The 17,567-nt window shown below is 37.8% G+C and overlaps 1 protein-coding gene across 1 annotated transcript in view; it reads right to left on the reverse strand.

The window, feature by feature from the left end:
* LAMA2 (laminin subunit alpha 2) overlaps window positions 1-17,567 on the reverse strand; it is a 790,327-nt gene that overhangs the window by 92,884 nt on the left and 679,876 nt on the right. The window contains exon 41 of the mRNA XM_078155150.1: window positions 10,756-10,858. Within this exon, the coding sequence (XP_078011276.1) occupies window positions 10,756-10,858 (103 nt within the window). The remainder of the gene's footprint in view (window positions 1-10,755; window positions 10,859-17,567) is intronic.

Raw genomic sequence — 17,567 nt, forward strand, 5'->3', positions numbered from 1 at the left:
TCATTTCCACCTTTTTCCTCCATTATTTCTCTTGAGATTCTCGACCTTTTGTTCCTCCAAATGAATTTCATTATTATTTTTTTCTAGCTTTTTAAAGCAATACTTTGGTTGTTTGGTCAGTCACTGGATTAAGTAAATTAATTTAAACAGTGTTGTCATTTTTATTATATTGACTAGGCTGATCCATTCGTATGAACTTTTTAAAAAGTACAGTAGGAAGCTAGCCTTTAATGAAGTATAAGTCTATTGTGTCACCAAGGTATGAGACTGATCTGGGATTCCTCAAAGTTAGTCTAGTAGAATATAATCCCTGGCAGGTCCTACAAAGCTGGAAAGGTTTCGAGTGTGAGTTTACTCTGTGATCTAAAGACCAGGCTAGCTAAGTTTGGAGAAGGCTGATCACCAGAGAATTGTCCACTAGTTTATGCATTTTTCCAGCCACAGAAATTAATGAAAATGGTCTACTATGAAGAAGGGTTGAAATCTTCATTGGTGAAGGGAATACCCACATAGATGAAATCACGTATTCTTATAGGTATCAAAATATAACAGGCATATAATTTAAAATAACTACATTTTATACTATTTGTTTCTATTATTGTGTTTAAATATATTTATTCATGTTTTTTTTCCCTGTACCCAATTACAGTTTAACGTATGGAAAGACACCGGCCAAGCTTTTTTTATAATTCCTCCCAGTCCTCAATGCTCTGCTCTTGATATATGTATGAATGCTGACTACTAACCTATGATAAAATAAAAGGCTTTGATGATCTTCATCCATCTCCTTGGGCTTGGGAATGTTGGATTAATATTTGTGATCCAAACCTAAAAGTCTTTATGAATACCATGAACAGAAATATCAAATGTATAAAGTAAAAGAAATAAAGTGCTAAATAGAAAATAAGATATAAAACACTCCTAAGTAGTAAACAGTGAGAAAGAAACAAGTTGGTGGTTTGAATAATATGAACTGAGATCTCAGGAAAACTCATTGGTAAACTTGTGGGATGATATAAAATATTTATTTCTACATTGCTCATCTTTTATGCATTTCAGTGTGCTTTTGAAAATGCTTCTTTAATACTTCAAAGGACCTATGATTTCATCAATGTAGTTATTCCCTCTGTGGATACAAATTGCAATCTATCCCTGCATCGCCCCTAGTACAATGCCTGGCACATGGTAGGAAATGATTGTTGACTGAATGACTCATTCAGTGAGATTCTTGTCCACGGTATCTCATAGATCCACTCAATGTATTTGAAAGTCTTCCTCCAGGTCTTTTTTACTCTTTTAGTTAACGCTATAGCACACAGGCTGTCCATTTGTTATTCCTTACTCTTGCCATTTAACAGGCCTACTATCTAGTTCCTCATTAATATCTCACATTTCTTAAACAGAGGTAATCACTGCAATATACTTCAACGTAACCTTACCTACTGTATGTCTCACCATTGCCCTTCTGGTCACCTTTAACTTTGATTTGTCATAGTCAGGGGTATTTAAAGATTATCAACTCTGCAGCATTGCCAGGAAAACAATGGTGTTAAAAATTAAATTCCATAGGCATTTATTAATCACTTACCATGTACCAGGTACTATCCTAAGTTCTGGAGCTACATGACCAAAATGAAACGGCTCTTATTCTCAAGGAATTAATATTCTACTGGAGGAAACAACACCGACACAAATAAGTAAACAGAAAGAAATTTCGAGATGAGGGAACACCACCAACTGGGTGGAATCATAAGAAGCCTCTTTTAGGAGGTGGTGCTCGAGCTAAGCCTTGAGAGGATCCAGCAATTCTGAGAGGAAAAAGTGAAGAGGGAGAATCTTCTTGGTCTTGGAAAAAACATGGAGACAAGATGGAATATGTCAGGGAGTGGCTCAGGATCATGAAAGGCACTGTACAACTTCCTACATGTGCTTCAAATTCCTCTCTTTTTCCTATTCAACTATGGGCTCAACTCACTATCAATCTGCAATGCTCACACAGATATGCACACATATCCACATACACCGATTCAGTGGGGTCATCTGACTGCATGTCATCATCGAGGCAAATGATATTTTTCATCCATTTTGTTTTTCTTGTATGAGTTATTAGTCCAATCTCATTGAACATTTTGAGGTTTGCTACAATCACCACACTATTATTTGCAAAATAAGCATTTGCAAGTAATAAGGCCAATTTCCCCAGAGTCTTCTTTGGTGACTCTTTGGCATTACGTGATGTGCAAATGGGAAGTGGTAGGAGGGAATCATGTTTCTTCAGCCTCCACTTAGATATGTGCCACAATTGTGACTACTGAACTTTTAATGTGGGTGCCCCTGTGCAAGGTGGGACAGAGCTGATAGTAGCACTGGAGTGGGAATTCCCTTCCCTATGCAGGGGAGGAGGAAAGCTCATTGTCTATTGGTCACTGGCAGTTAAGGACCAATCACCTGCTTTGTATTGAAAATAAAGATATGGATCAGGGAACAGAAAACTAACAGTGCCTTTCTTTTCTCTCTATAATTGGGCAGCAATACTTCATTGACTCAACAAACGAGCAGCTGCACTAATATTTGATAACACATTGGATATGTGTGGTGAGTTTGAGTCAACAGTGGAGAATAACACTGAAATTGAGAACCTAGGTAACTGAGAGAATGGCGGTACTTTTAGTGATGTAAAAGTTTAGAAGATAGTAGGCTTTGAGGGTGGGGAAGAATGACAAGCTCTGTTGTGGATAGGTTGAGTTAGAGATACCTACGAAACATCCAATTAGAGATGCCTAAAAGACAGTTGGTGACTGTAGCTTATGAGAGAGAGAGAGAGAGACTCTTTGGGAATCATCTTCGTAGAGACAATTATTGAATTCCTGGCAGTTGATGAGATCGCCAAAGGAAATAGTTTAGAGGGAAAAGAAAAGAAGTTCACTCAGGGTTAGCAGGCCATGACTGTTGCAAAATGAAGATCCAGCAAAGGAGACTGAGGAGTAGACAGAAGAAGATCCAACAGAGAATAATGTCATGAAAGCCCTGAGAGGAGAGAGTATCCAGGAAAAAATGGTGAAGACTAAGAAGGACCACTAAATTCAACCAAGCAATCATTGGTAACTGAAGAAGGCAGTGTTGTCTGAAGGATAAGATTGGAAACCAGAACGCAGAGAGTTTGGAAGATGGTGAAAGGGGAAGAAGTGGAGGCACTGAGTATAAGTGACTTCCTTTTTTTAGGGTTTTTTTTTCCTTTTTAGGCAATGGAGGTTAAGTGACTTGCCCCAGGTCACACAGCTAGCAAGTGTCAAGTATTTGGTCTGAGGTCGGATTTGAACTCAGGTACTCCTGACTTCAGGGCTGGTGCTCTATCCACTGCACCACCTAGCTGCCCCTTATAAGTGACTTCCTTAAAGAGTTGAACCATAGTGAGAGGAGAGGTATACAGGATGACAGGTAGTGGGAGTGGTAGGATAAGGAAACTCCTGCCACCAATGTAGGCCAGTACCTTTCTGTAAATAATAAATGAATCACCTAGGTCCCTGAGAGGCTGAATTACTTGCCCAGGGTCATCCAGCAAATTAGTATTGGAGGTAAGCCTTTAAACTAGGTCTGCTGGACTCTGAGGGCATCCACTATACCAAAGTGGTTTGGTAATTATCCTGGAATGTTTGACTAGTTTTCAATAAATCTAAACTATATATTTTCTTATTTTTTATATCACTAGGTCCAGAAATTAGGCTTGTTAATTTCCTTTTTATGTTTTCAAATCCTTGTGCTTTCAGTCCTCACTTTTCAGCTGAGTAACTATAGCATCAGGCTCATTTTTATGGATTTTAATAAGTTTTGGTCTCTCTGGACTCCTTAAATTTGAATATTCAAACTCTACCTAGTTAATTTTTTCTTTAAATTCCTCAAATGCATTTTTAATTGTTTTCTTAATACAAATAGGGTACAAATAAATGCCTTGAGGGAGTCCTCCATTCACACAAGGGAAATTCTTAGAAGTGCTATTAATTTTAAGAGACCTGATTAAGTGGAACTTACCACCAAATTACCATTTAGACATTATTTTGCATTGAACATTTTCATTATAGTTTGTAGTAGTATGAACTACGTGCATAGACTTCACATTATATCTGACTGTGCCTCTACCACTATACTGAAACAATTCCTTCCAAGGTCATTAGTGATCTCCTTGCTACATCACATGGTCTTTTTCTCCCCTTTCTTTCTCTCTCTTGACTTCTCTGTACCATCTAAGATGCTGGATCAACTCTTTCTTCTTGATATTCTGTATTCACTTGTTATACACAACATGACATTCTTACTTTTTTCACTGTCCTTTCTCTGCATCTTTTTGCTGTTTCCTTATGCTCCTCTCAAGCAGGGATGTCCTCCAAAGATCTACCCTTGTCTCTTTTATGTTCTATTAACTCTCTCTTCATAATATCCTACACTGCCCCATCTCCAATTATCACCTCCATAAAGATGAGCACAAAATCATTATTTCTATCCCTGACCTGTCCCCAGAACTCCATTTTAATATTTCCAACTGCCTGCATGACATCTCTACTTAAATATCCTACCAGGATTTAAAACTCAACAGTTCCAAGCTGAGCTCACCTCCCCATCAAAAACTTCCCTTCCTCTGACACCTTTGTCTCTTTTGATAGTACCACTATTCTCCAGGTCATGTAGTTATGGCACTTTCCTACTGAAGAAGCTTCAGTGGCTCCCACTTGCCTCTAGTATCAAATTCAAACATCTTTGTTTAGTATTTAAAGTCCTTACTAATATGGCTCCAGCCTATATTTCTAGGCTCATTTCATATTCTTCTTTCTCACACACATTGTATTTCAAACAAACTGGCTTAGTTGTTGTTTCCCAAACACACCATTCCATGTACCACCACTTTTGAATGGACTGCCTTCCTGCCCTGCCTTGAATGCTGTCCTTTATCACCTTTTTTCTCTCAGAATTTTCAGCTCTCTTTCAGGTTCAGTCAAGTCTTGCATCATAAGATCATCAATTTGGGACTGGAAGGGAAGTTGGAGATTATCAAGTTCAAATCCCTCATTTTAGGGATGAAGAAACTGAAGTTGAGTGAAGTTAGGCAACTTGCTGAATCAGGATTTGAACTCAGGTCTTCCTAGCTCCAAGGCCATCACTCTATCCACTGAACAACCTCGCTGCCACATGAGGCCTTTGATAATCCCTTCCCCTACCCCATCCCCTGCCACAAAAAAAAAAAAAGATTTGTTTTGATTGTACTTATCTCTGAATATTTTTACCCCCACTTCCCCCATAAAACATAAGCTCCTTGAAGACAGGGGCCATTTCAGTTTTGCTTTGTAGCTACAGGTCTAGCACTGTGACTTGCACATGGTAGTGGTTTAAAAATGCTTGTTTAGTGGATTAAATAGAATCTTTGACTGTTCCCTCTTCCAACCCCAGTCATATAGTTAGATGTCAAGTTCTGTCAACTTGACCTCAACAAAATTTCTCTACCTCTTCTTTTCAACTGCCAGTGCTTTCCTGTTCAGGCTCTTATCTCTTCTGACCAAGGATTTTATAATGGCCTCCTATCCAGTCTCTGCATCTAATCTATATTCTCTCTAATCCATTCTTCACAGCATTGTCCAAAGTATAACGAATAAAGTAAAAATTAATCCTGTAGAGGCCACTTAAGGACTTCTACAATTGAGCTATAAGTGACTTTCTAGTCTTAAACTACTTTCCTTCAAATAATCTACATTCCATTCCGACTGTTATTATCTATTACTATTTTCATTGGGCTATCTCGTATCTCTATGCCTTTGCTCACATGTACCCTCTATTTGAATGAACTCTCCATTTCTACATTATCTCCATCTATTAAAGTCCCTTCTTCCAGAGCTCACATACAATTATGCATATATATATATATATATATATATATATATATATATATATGTATATGTATATTTCTAGGTATCTCTCTATCCTAGGCTAGGCTAGTCTTTGGACAGTGGCAGTATCCAGCTTGATAAGACCTGCCTGAGCTTCTACTCTTCTGGCAGAACTTCTGAAAGTTCAAGATCATCTCCAAAGTGTTTTAATTACCTCTTTAGGTCTGGGATTCCTAATCTTTTTTTGTGTCATGAACACCTGGGTAACCTGGTATAGCTTATGGGCCCCTTCTTAGAATCATGTTTTTAAAAGCATAAAATAAAATACATAGGATTACAAAGCACACCGATCTTATTGAAGTTCAATTACCAATATATTAAAAGGTCTAAGTTCAAGGACCTGAGATTAAGAACCCCTGGTCTAGGCAATTAAAAGACTTAATTTGCAGAAAAATCAACCAGAAAAATTAACATATCTCTCTTACCCTACAAACTGCTCATGAATTCAGTTCCATAATTCAACAGCCATTAAGCATAAGGGGTCCATGACACAAAAAAGCTAGGAAGTCAGACCTCGAGTTCATTGAAACCTTTTGGAGGTGACCCTGGGTTCTCAAAAGTTCTACCAGGAGATTGGATGTACTGGTCCTACCAAGCTGGTAAGGCACACTGCATGGCTATGATCCAACATGAGCCAGGCATTGAACCAGGGTAGTGAGTATAGAATGGTTTAAAAAATTGCTACTGCCCTGAATCCTAGGAGGAAGGAAATGGAGAAGTGACAGATAAAATAGATGCACACATAAATAAATGTAAAGCAATTTGAAGAGGGTGAGAGCATTAAGTATTGGAGAATTAGGGTTAGATTTCCCCGAAGAAGTGACATGGAATCCCAGGACAATCCACTAGGGACCTTGTTGAATCCTTCAGTCGGTCTGAAGAGAGCAACAGGTTCCATCGCTGTTCCTGAATATATTTTCAATTCAAAAGGAGGCACTAATTTATCTCATAACTTTCAATTGTCAATCTGTGCCAGGTCTTACATCTATAAGCACAATGATATTATGTCATTAAGACATTTAATCAGCACAGTGTATCTTAGCTCCAAATCTCAAATTCACAGAAAGGCAAATTTATTTTTAACAGATGTATAGTCAAAAATTTAAAAAGCAAGACAAATTGCTGCTGGCAAGGTCAGGCTCCCTCAAGGCAAGAAGAATATATAAATGGCAGTGGTGCAAACTCACTCTTTTCTGCAGCTTATGAAATAAGTCACCAAAAGGCAAAGTATTAGATGTAGGGTACATACTTGCCTGCCATTTTTATTCCTTCTGAGAGAGAGAGAGAGAGAGAGAGAGAGAGAGATGACTAAATCTCCATTTTAATAACTGCTGTCAAGAGTTCTGCTCTGTAAGGCCTATTTCAGCAATTTTCAGTGGTAATATATGGCATTTTCTTGATTAACAACCATTTTATAACTCGTGTAATTGGCCACAAATCAGGAAGATGTCATAATGTAGCAAGAAAACAGTCCCATCTCCATCATAGCCTTGGCTTGGCTTCTTGGAGGATATATGATTTGAGGAGTTGGTAGGTTTTCATTATTTTAACTAGTATACTACCTGAAGTGAGAAAAGAAAAATTCAAAATGAATGATCACTCCCGTCTCCTTTCCCTTTATACACTGGCCAATATTGGACTTACTTTCTGGAAGACCCTCCAGGATAAACTGAATTTTGGAAAGACTTCGGAGCAAAGCAGCAATTTAACCCTGACATTTTCTGCTGATGCTAAGCTCTAGTAGGGGTATGCTGGGGAAGTCAGAGTGGAGGGAGGAATTGAGAGAGGTAAAGTTTTTTCTATAAAGTAATGAGATTAATTCCTCAATGATGTAGGAAAAAGCATTTTGGAGCCTGGCCTTGTATGTTATAGGCTTTCCAGGTAGCTGTACAATATGTGCTGCAAGTCATTAGGTAAACAGGGAGCATAAATTCACATGTGGCATAAACAAAATTCTGGTCAAAAAAGGCATTTTTGTAATGGGATTTTACTGTATTAGAGCCATCTCTAAAGGGATAGAAGTGTATAATAGCCACATTAGCCTTAGCTGGAGATAAGAATGACTAATTCAGACCATACTGGATTTGAAGGATTGTGACTAAAAGTAGATGAAGAAGTGAAAGCTGCATGGAATGGGGACCATTCACAGAACACTGAAACACATGAATGGAGACTCTCAGTCTTCAAACCACTTTAGGCACAAAGCAGTGTGTCTAAGTGCATATGGAGGCACTTAGGATTTTAACATCTTTTACTTTGATTGATTTAGTCCTTACTGAAGCCTATAAATGCTTTGTAGGGAGTCTGACAGAGACACAAAATTAATGTTGAAGATTCCAGATAATAATAGGGAGGTTTATTTGCTTTAACCTGAAGTTAACACACATGCTGCCTAACACTCAATTATGTTTTGATAGCTGTTCTGGAATGCTGGGTGCTTTATTGATTATGCTAATTCTGATTTGACTGCTTTGTGGCAGGTGGTGTTATTGCCTGGTGGGTGATTCTGCACTTTAATATCTTGTGTTGATCAATATTGGAATAGGTTGGATTAATTCAGTTCTCAAATGCTGAATAAAGCTGAATTGTGAATGAGTTGATACTGAAATATGTTAAATTGATTTTGATTTGGTGTATGAACATTAATATCTTCATCATGGGTTATATTTGCAATGTATACTTAGTATCACACTGAAGTCTATGTAGTTGATGAGATCAGAGATTGAAGGCTAGAAAGGGCCTCAGAGATCATCTGGTCAAGTCCCATCCCAGATGATGAAACTGAGAGCAAAGGCAGGTTAAGAGATGTGCACAGTCACACAAATTAGTAAACTTTCATTAACATTTGCAAAATTAATTATATTAAAGAAGTCAAGGACTTGTGGATCAAATTCCTATGTGATGCTATTTCAGTTTGTCTTAAATTTCAGTTTAATCTTCCAGTATTGTTTCCATCTCATTATAAATAAGTTTTGGGTTAAAGAGGTGGTTGTAGACATTTCAACATCATATACTTTGGGAAAGTTATATATTGGGAGAGTTCAAATATTAAAAAACAGTAAAGTACTCTGCATTGAAAATTTTATATCAACACTAAATTACATGATCTTTAATTTTTCTCTAGACTGAAATGCACTGGGAAGCTTTGGTCATTTAGGAAAATACATTGGCATGATACATATTTTTAGGCTGACATTCTCCAGGGTTGCATCTGTTTGGACCAGATGTATGCCTTATGTACAGTCCAGGCTGAGTCTGGATTTTCAGTGTGGAACTGGAATGAGGCATTCTCTCATTTTTATAGGAGTGAATTCCTGAGGGTAATAAAGTTTTCTTAAGGCAATTCAATAGATATTTTATAGGGTTAAGATTAAAAACATAGACAAAATGTGCTCCAGCTCACACTTCACAATTCAGCAGATACTAATCACTTCTTGCCTCTCTAAACCGTTTGTCTGTAGCTGCCGGTTACATTGTACTGCTTTTGAGTCTGGCCAATACTTTGGGGTGGCCACAGAGAGAAATGCTTGAAGGACATTCTACACACTGTTCTGCTACCTTGCAATTTAGAATCAATAAGATTTAATATTTTATCTAGATTCACTGCATTTAGAACCAGGCTCCTCTGATGTGCTATTCTTATCAGAGTAATTCCAATTCATGTTATATGTGAGTCTGAGGCTTTTTCATCATTAGTCTTACTGGCTTCCCATTTGTCCCTATATGTTCTCTGACCTGTTTAGTGTCAAACTAAAAAGTTCACCTAGGTTCAGAACCAATGAAACAACAGAGACATTCTATCAGACTTGATGCTTTACCAAAAACAAACAGTGGTCTCATTTAAATCCTAGACAGCTTATAATTATCAGTGATGAATAGCCACTACGATGTATGGCTATGAAAAAACACAACTGTGTTTTTAGATATTTAAACAAGTCAATAAACAAATTTGGAAAATAAATATATAACATTCCACAAATAAGTGTTTAGGAAAACAGAACTAATACAAAGAGAAAAGGTAGATGTCACACCATTCAGTAGTTTTATAGTCTTAAATTCAATCTGAATCAAAAGAATTGCTCCTTGAATAAGAAAAAGGTAGTTTGGGAAAAAAAAAAACTTCCCAAAATTCTGAAAGCCTCTTTGGAAAACGTGCCACAGTAACAAAGCTGAAAGTTTCAGATAGGCAATTATACCCCACCTGCCAAAATGTCTCATCCAAATGTAATTGGCTTGGTCATTTTTCATTTTCATCTTTTAAGAGAAAGCATAATATTGATTCCCACTGTTAAAAACTTAACCTTCCTCATTTGAAAATAGGCAAAGTGACTCTTCAGAGCTTATGTTTATAATGAATTATGGGTTGTCTCTCATATGATAGAAGCAAAAATGTATAATGATGCTTTATGACACTTAAGTATTTAGAGATTTGGAGAGGAAAGTTGCTCTAGATAAGAGATCAAAGAATTGCTACATAACTAAACAGATATCAAAGGAACTTCTAAAAATATTCTTGTTCTTAAATAGATGAAGATGGAGAAACAGGATGGTGTCATGGTTAGTACACCAAGCTCAGAGTCCCACCTTTGAACACATACTGGCTGTGTGACCCTGAGCAAGTTATATAATCTCTTGGTGTCCTAAAAGCAACTTACTAAGTTGCAGAGTACATACAGATGTGCATTGTTGGGGCAATTTTCTCACTGATAGTTCTTAATACTAATGTCATGACAGGTCCAGTCTGAAAATATAAATGAAGAGAAGTTCTTCCACCAAATGTACCACAGTTCAACTTTATATGATAAATGGATGTCATGCTTACCTTTAACATCATTTGCTAGCCTCTTAGCTTCATTTAGAACTCTGAAGCTCTTCTGAAGAGAACCCTTGGCATCATCCTTTAATGAACCTTGAGGACCAGATGCCTATGGACAAAAGAAAGAATATCATGTACCTAAAAATATTCATTTTCCTTTGGTATAAGCTGAATGGTTTGTCATTATAAAAATAGAGTATCTAGGTTAAATCATGGAAATATCAAGTAATAGTCAATAAGTTCCTAATTGTCTTCCATTATTCCTATAAGATGAAATAAACAAAAATGTTATTGCTTTATGAATTTAATGTATTTTATAAGACCATTGTACTGATAATAATCCAATTAAAATAGATAAAGCAATTTATCAGTAAATTAGGAACAAAGAATAGAAATGACTTTAATAACCTTAATATGCTTTTCTCATCCCAATTATCTTAATTTTCTACAAAACTAAAATAATAGTGCAATGTCAGTTGCTTCCCAGAGAGGAAGCAGAGATAGCAACAAATATTCCCAGCATACCTAGTCTCAGCCTAGGAGTATGGTTGATCAAGACCATTCATGGCATCTACCTATATGATAGGTAAAGGCACACAGCTGTGTGAGAAAGAGACAGCATTTGTACGTACAATTAGCAACTGCTTCACTCACTATGGTGATTGATTTCTGTTTGGCATGGTGGTTAAATTGGATCCTATGTATATTTGTGAACCTGGAGTTTTACTGAGTGAATGAATAATGAGATATGCAAAAGATGGCATGCGATGGGTCGTGATTCCATATGGAAGGAAGGAAAGGAAGAAAGGTGTCTAAGTTTGGGCTGTTACAGCAGATACCAGTCACTGAGAGAGGCTAATAGGTGGTATGGTGGACAGAGTACTTGATCTGGAATTAGATACACTTGAGTTCAAATCTTGCCTTAGACACTAACAAGTTGTCTGACCTCAGGCAAATCACAACCTCTCTCAGTCTTAGTTTCCTTAACTGGAAAATGAGGATAATGTGTCCTGGGATCATTGTGAGGACCAATTAGGGTAATGTATGTTAAGTGTTTTGCAAACCTGAAAGTGCTATATAAATGCCTGCTATAATGATGATGATGATGATGGTGGCGGCGGTGGTGGTGAAGGGTGTTCTGGTACCTGTCTTCATGGTCAATTTCCTGTTAGGGGTATAGGGAACAGGGTTCTAAGCAGTTGTATGCTAGTAAATATTCAACAATTGGTTATTCGGGAAAAATGTATACAGGGTACACTTACAGTATTTTTTCCATTACTTTAAGTTTAGAATGCCAGGAGCGGGGAACCTGCGGCCTGGAGGCCACATGTGGCAGTCTAGTTCCTTGGGTGTAGCCTCTTGACTAAGTCCAAGTTTTATAGAACAAATCTTTTAATTAAGGGGATTTGATCTGTGAAGTTTGGATTCAGTCAAAGGGCTGAACTTGGGCCCCAGAGGGCCACATGGAGCCTCGAGGCCACAGGTTCCCCATGCCTGCTAGACAATATACCACAAAACGATTGAGTCCTGATTTGTAGCATTTGCTGATTTTTGAGGTGTAAATGCTTACACTGAAAGTCTAACAACTGGTTCTCTGGAAGTCAGTTTGAGCTCTCTATGGCATCTATGGCAAGTGTGTCTCTAATGTGACAGTACAGGTTAAGGGGAGAGTATTCCAAGACCTGCCTCTAAGCTAGGGTATTAAGTTATAGGTTTTCTGATTTGTTCTGGTGTTGGCCAGAATCATTTCTCCAATATGAAGCTCTAGATTATTCCTATGTTCTATTAGACATTTTTCCTTTCTTCAGACATTGCTGCTGCTGCTGCTGCTGCTGCTGCTGCTGCTGCTACTGCTTCGAATCAATTGAGCAACTTAATGGAGTTGTGAATAGAAGCTGGGCCCAAAATCAGGAAGACTTGAGTTCAAATCTGTTTCAGACTCTTACTAGCTATATGACCCTGGGCAAGTCACTTGGCACTGTTTACCTCAGTTTCCTCATTTATAAAATGAGCTGGAGAAGGAAATGGCAAACCACTCCAGTACCTTTGCCAAGAAAATTCCAAATAGGGTCATGAAGAGTCGGACATGACTGAAAATGACTAAACGACAACAACAAAAGTGAATCAGTGAATACAAAACTAAAACTGTTTTGTGATGATAACTTTGAATTGAACCGCAAAGGTCTAGTGATACAGATTCTATTTTTAAACCAAAATTAGATAAAAGTGAAACAAAGATAATTGGAAAGATAACTAAAGAGGAGCTTTGAGACATGGATGACCACACATTTTCAAGCTGTATTTTCCTGGACATTTGTTCTGCAAACTCTTCATACCAAGATGCAAACAAATAGTCCTTCATGCATAAATTTTAAATTACAATCATTTCTAATTTATAGAAATGTTCCAGAATTCTAAACCCATATTGTTCAAGTTCTAAATCCATTTCTATTCTTTTTTTTTTCTTTTTTAGGCAACTGGGGTTAAGTGACTTGCCCAGCGTCACACAGCTAGTAATTGTCAAGTGTTTGGTCTGAGGCCGAATTTGAACTCAGGTCCTCCTAACTTCAGGGCCGATGCTCTATTCACTCCGCCACTTAGCTGTCCCTCAAGTTCTAAATCCAAAAGGAGAAGCAATATAGTGTTGTGGATAGAGAGCTGGTCTTGGAGGCTGGAGAGCCAGGGTTCAAGACCCACCTCTGACATATCCTGGCTGAATTAACATATCTCTTCATCGTCTACTCTCTCAGGGCCCCCAGGAAATTCTCTAAGATTGTCCATGTTAGGAAAGTTGCTGATCTGCATTTGCTGAGGGAGTTTACACAATTTAGTTCCTTGAACCAATGAAATCATGGATCTGGACCCAAAACAAAACAATAAATGAATTGAACTGGGGTCATCCCAGATGTAACATTGTACTGAAAAGATTCCTGCAGTCACCATCAGGTTCTATCAATCTCATCCTTTGCATCTTAAGTCAAAGAGACTGCAGAATTAAGCACTTTTGTAGTTAAATTCTACATTAAAATGCAGAAGAGAAACACATTTAAATCAATTAATCCCATATAAGTTTAGGAACTGTGGGACTCATCAAGCAATTTTATGAAATTGATTAAAGAGTACATTAGAAGTGCCTTTATTGAAGAAAGGGCAGCTATGTGGCACACTGGATAGAGTGCCAGGTTTGGAGTCAAGAAGTCCTGAGTTCAAATGTGGTCTTAGACATATGGCAGGCAAGAACCTAACATGAATCACCCACGTGAGATGCAGATACAGCTTAAGTCTGGAGGTCAAGATGGGATTGGCAGTTTTCACTAGTCCTCCCATGGAGCCTCAAGGGAGAGTGGGAGTACTTCTCCTCTGTCCATTATTCCGATCAGTGCTATGAGGCCATGAACACAATTTACTCTTTCACACTAATTCTCTTCCACAAGGCAAATCTTCAAAGACTGTTATCATAATCCCTATCCCGAGTGTTCACCCTCTGCTCCAGATTATTTTTAGTTCCTTAGACTGATCCTCATATGACATAATCTCAGATGGGATATTCATAGGTGAATTCCTCTAGGCCCTAACTCACAGCCTAGTTATTACTAGTCAACACATAGTTCTAACAAGCTTATTGATGTGTTTTCCCTAACAGGTTAGTAGTAATAAATTAAAAATGATTGTGGGGATGGGTAAACTAGTAGGTGTTTGTTCAATGATAGCAACAAGGAGAGTTCACAGCCTGATGATAAGTCAAGAGACAACTCTTCTGCCCCCCTCCAAAAAAAAAAAAGAATATACACAAGAACTAAAGAGTACAATGACATAGGGTCATTTGATGGTAGTGAAGAGGTCTAGGGGTTTTGGGGTGCTGGGACCCCAAGATCACGGTACCGGGCCCTGTCTGCAAGAATTCAACTCAAATCTTCTTCAGCCAGATGAAAAGTTTATTAGTGGTAAAACATATAGGCCAGGTGACGCCCATAAGGACGAGCTGGCATGAGAGGTTCTCAGCCTTTTGAGCATGAGATTCTCAGCATCTGAATGAGGGCCAAGGTGGATCTTAAATACTAAAGTAACTTTGGGTGGCCAGAGAAGGGGGTTGGGTAAAGGGTCTAGGTAACAATTCTAATTGAGGAGGTCTGCAAGATTGAATAGACAATGGGAATAGATAATGGAGGAACAGGAAGGCAGAAGTTTGAAAGGCATCTGCACAAAATCAAGGTGGGGCTAGGACTTTCAAAAGGAGACAAAGGAAGGCCTTTCTGGGGCCTATAGACAAGAGGGAGCCTAAGGCTTTTAGGGCACATCTGAATAAAAATAAGGTAAAGCTAAGGCTTTCAAAGGGAGATGAGGGTCTGGGGCCTGTAAGTCAGATTCCCTTTGGGGCAAAGGGTGGAAGATCTTGGTTTGAGCCCTGCCTCATCAGTAGGGCCCTAAATGACCCCTAAAGGCAATTTCTTTAGGAGGGGTTTGTGGAATATTCTTACAAAGTACGGTAACCGATTTGTATAATTATGTCCTGAGTCATCAAAAATGTTAAATTATGCTCCATATGACTGTTTAAGACTATAAATTGCAGAGCAATCTGCATTGATAGGAAAAATTTTGCTCATGAAGTGTTCCCTAGTCTGATGAAATTACAGATTTCCATCCATCACCAAAAGGGGAAAAAGCCCCTGTTTACGAAGCCTGGGAAACATGCAATGCATTTGAGAGAGTTCCATCACAAACTGCTGGAAAGAGATAAGTTTTGATGTTGGAAGCAATAAGCTTCAGCTCTATGGCAAATGTACTTAAATGGAATATTTCATTCATTCCCTTGCTCTTCTGGATAAATAAGGCATTCTCAGTTAACCAAGCAAGCAAGCATACAACAATTATTTCTTATGTTGCAGGAACTGTATTACGTACTAGGTACACAAACACCAAAATGAAACAGTCCTGCCTGTAAGAGGTTTACATTTTACTGGGCACTCTGAACTGAGTGTATGACAGATCCTGATTCTTGTTCCATTCATCAAATCATCAAGTTTCACTTAAAATTGGAAATTTTTCTCTTCTAGCTCTTTGAGTAGGCTGAAGCAATTATCTTGGGAAGGATGGCTGGATCATCCTCTCTGTTGATCCTTTCATCTTAAAATAGTTGAAGATTATATTATTCCTTTGAATTCTTCCAGGAAATAAATTAACGAGGCCTTACTGCTTCAAGAGGAGCTCCGCCATTTTGAATAAAAAGATCAACCATAAGTGTTGGTGACATGTATCTTATAAGTTTAGAAAGTAAGCCCGTGATAACTAACTGATGTTAGTCAAACAAAGCTGTTTCAATCTATTAGAATTTTAAGTTTCCTTTTTAGTACTACTTGATGTCATTGAAGCTTATTGCTAATCTCAGGACTAGTGATGACGTACTTAGAAGTATTTTTTTCCTAGTTAATTATAGTTCATACATATTCATAAATAGAGTATCTAAGTCTGTGGGCAATGTTTATAGCATATGTGTCATATAAATTAAGCTACTGATGCTAGGATATAATTTTTTCAACAACTTTTAGCAGCTTTATCAGAAGGCTTTGTTGTAATGGGAACACCCAGTAACAAGAACTTTAGGAATTTTTTTTCTTGGATATTTGGCATAGTAATTGATAGAAAAAAATGTAGATTCTATCATGGGGAAAGAAGTGGGAAAGGATGGCTAATCTATTACTACTATTGTATATTATAATAATTTTATTTTTATTATGTATAGACTTACATGTGTACATGTTGTCTCCCTCATTAAATTGTAAGCTGTCTGGGTGCTGGGATTGTTTCACTTTTGTCTTTGTATCACCAGTTATTGGCACAATGCCTGGTAAGTGCTGAATAAATGCTTTTTTGATTGATTGATATAGCCAAGTACTAATGTTCTCCTAAGCAATCTATCAGTTCAGGAAACCCTTTTAGATTTTTAATCAAAAAGCATCTTTATCATCATCGCGTGTTAGAAATAGTGTTGGATTTGTAGTCAGGGACCTAGGGTTCTTATCCTGGCTATAATATGTGTGACTTTGGGTAATCTGCTTTACTTCTTTAGATTTCATTTTCTTCATCTGTAAAATGAAGTAGGTGGATGAGATGATGAAGATCTCCTTTAGTTTTCAATATACGATCCCTTGATGATCATTAGCATTATTATTTTGGGGATTCTGGCTCTGACTATATTGTTTTTACCTATTTAATTTAATTTAATTTTTAAAAATTTTATTAATTTATTTTGATTTATCAATAATCACTTTCATATCCTTTTGAGTTTAAAATTTTTCTCCCCCTTCCTCCCTACTCAAGAGGTCTAGGGGTTTTGGGGTGCTGGGACCCCAAGATCATGGTACCGGGCCCTGCTGAATGAATTCAACTCAAATCTTCAGCCAGAGGAAAAGTTTATTAGTGATAAATCACATTGACCAGGTGACGCCCGTAAAGACTAGTGGGCATGAGAGGTTCTCAGCCTTTTGAGCGTGAGATTCTCAGCATCTGAATGGGGGCCAGGGTGGATCTTAAATACTAAAGTAACTTTGGGTGGCCAGAGAAGGGGGTTGGGAAAAGGGTCTAGGTAAGGATTCTAATTGGGGAGGTCAGAGAGATTGCAATGGGAATAGATAATGGAGGGAACAGGAAGGCAGAAGTTTGAAAGGCATCTGCACAAAATCAAGGTGGGGCTAGGACTTTCAAAAGGAGACAAAGGAAGTCTATAAGGAAGGCCTTTCTGGGGCCTATAGATAAAAGGGAGCCTAAAGCTTTCAAAGGGAGATGAGGGGAGTCGATTAGGAAATTTGAAGGTTCAAGGG

This window comes from Phascolarctos cinereus, unplaced genomic scaffold (assembly GCF_003287225.1).
Source record: "Phascolarctos cinereus isolate Bilbo 61053 unplaced genomic scaffold, phaCin_HiC Scaffold_5;HRSCAF=322, whole genome shotgun sequence".
Taxonomy (NCBI): domain Eukaryota; kingdom Metazoa; phylum Chordata; class Mammalia; order Diprotodontia; family Phascolarctidae; genus Phascolarctos; species Phascolarctos cinereus.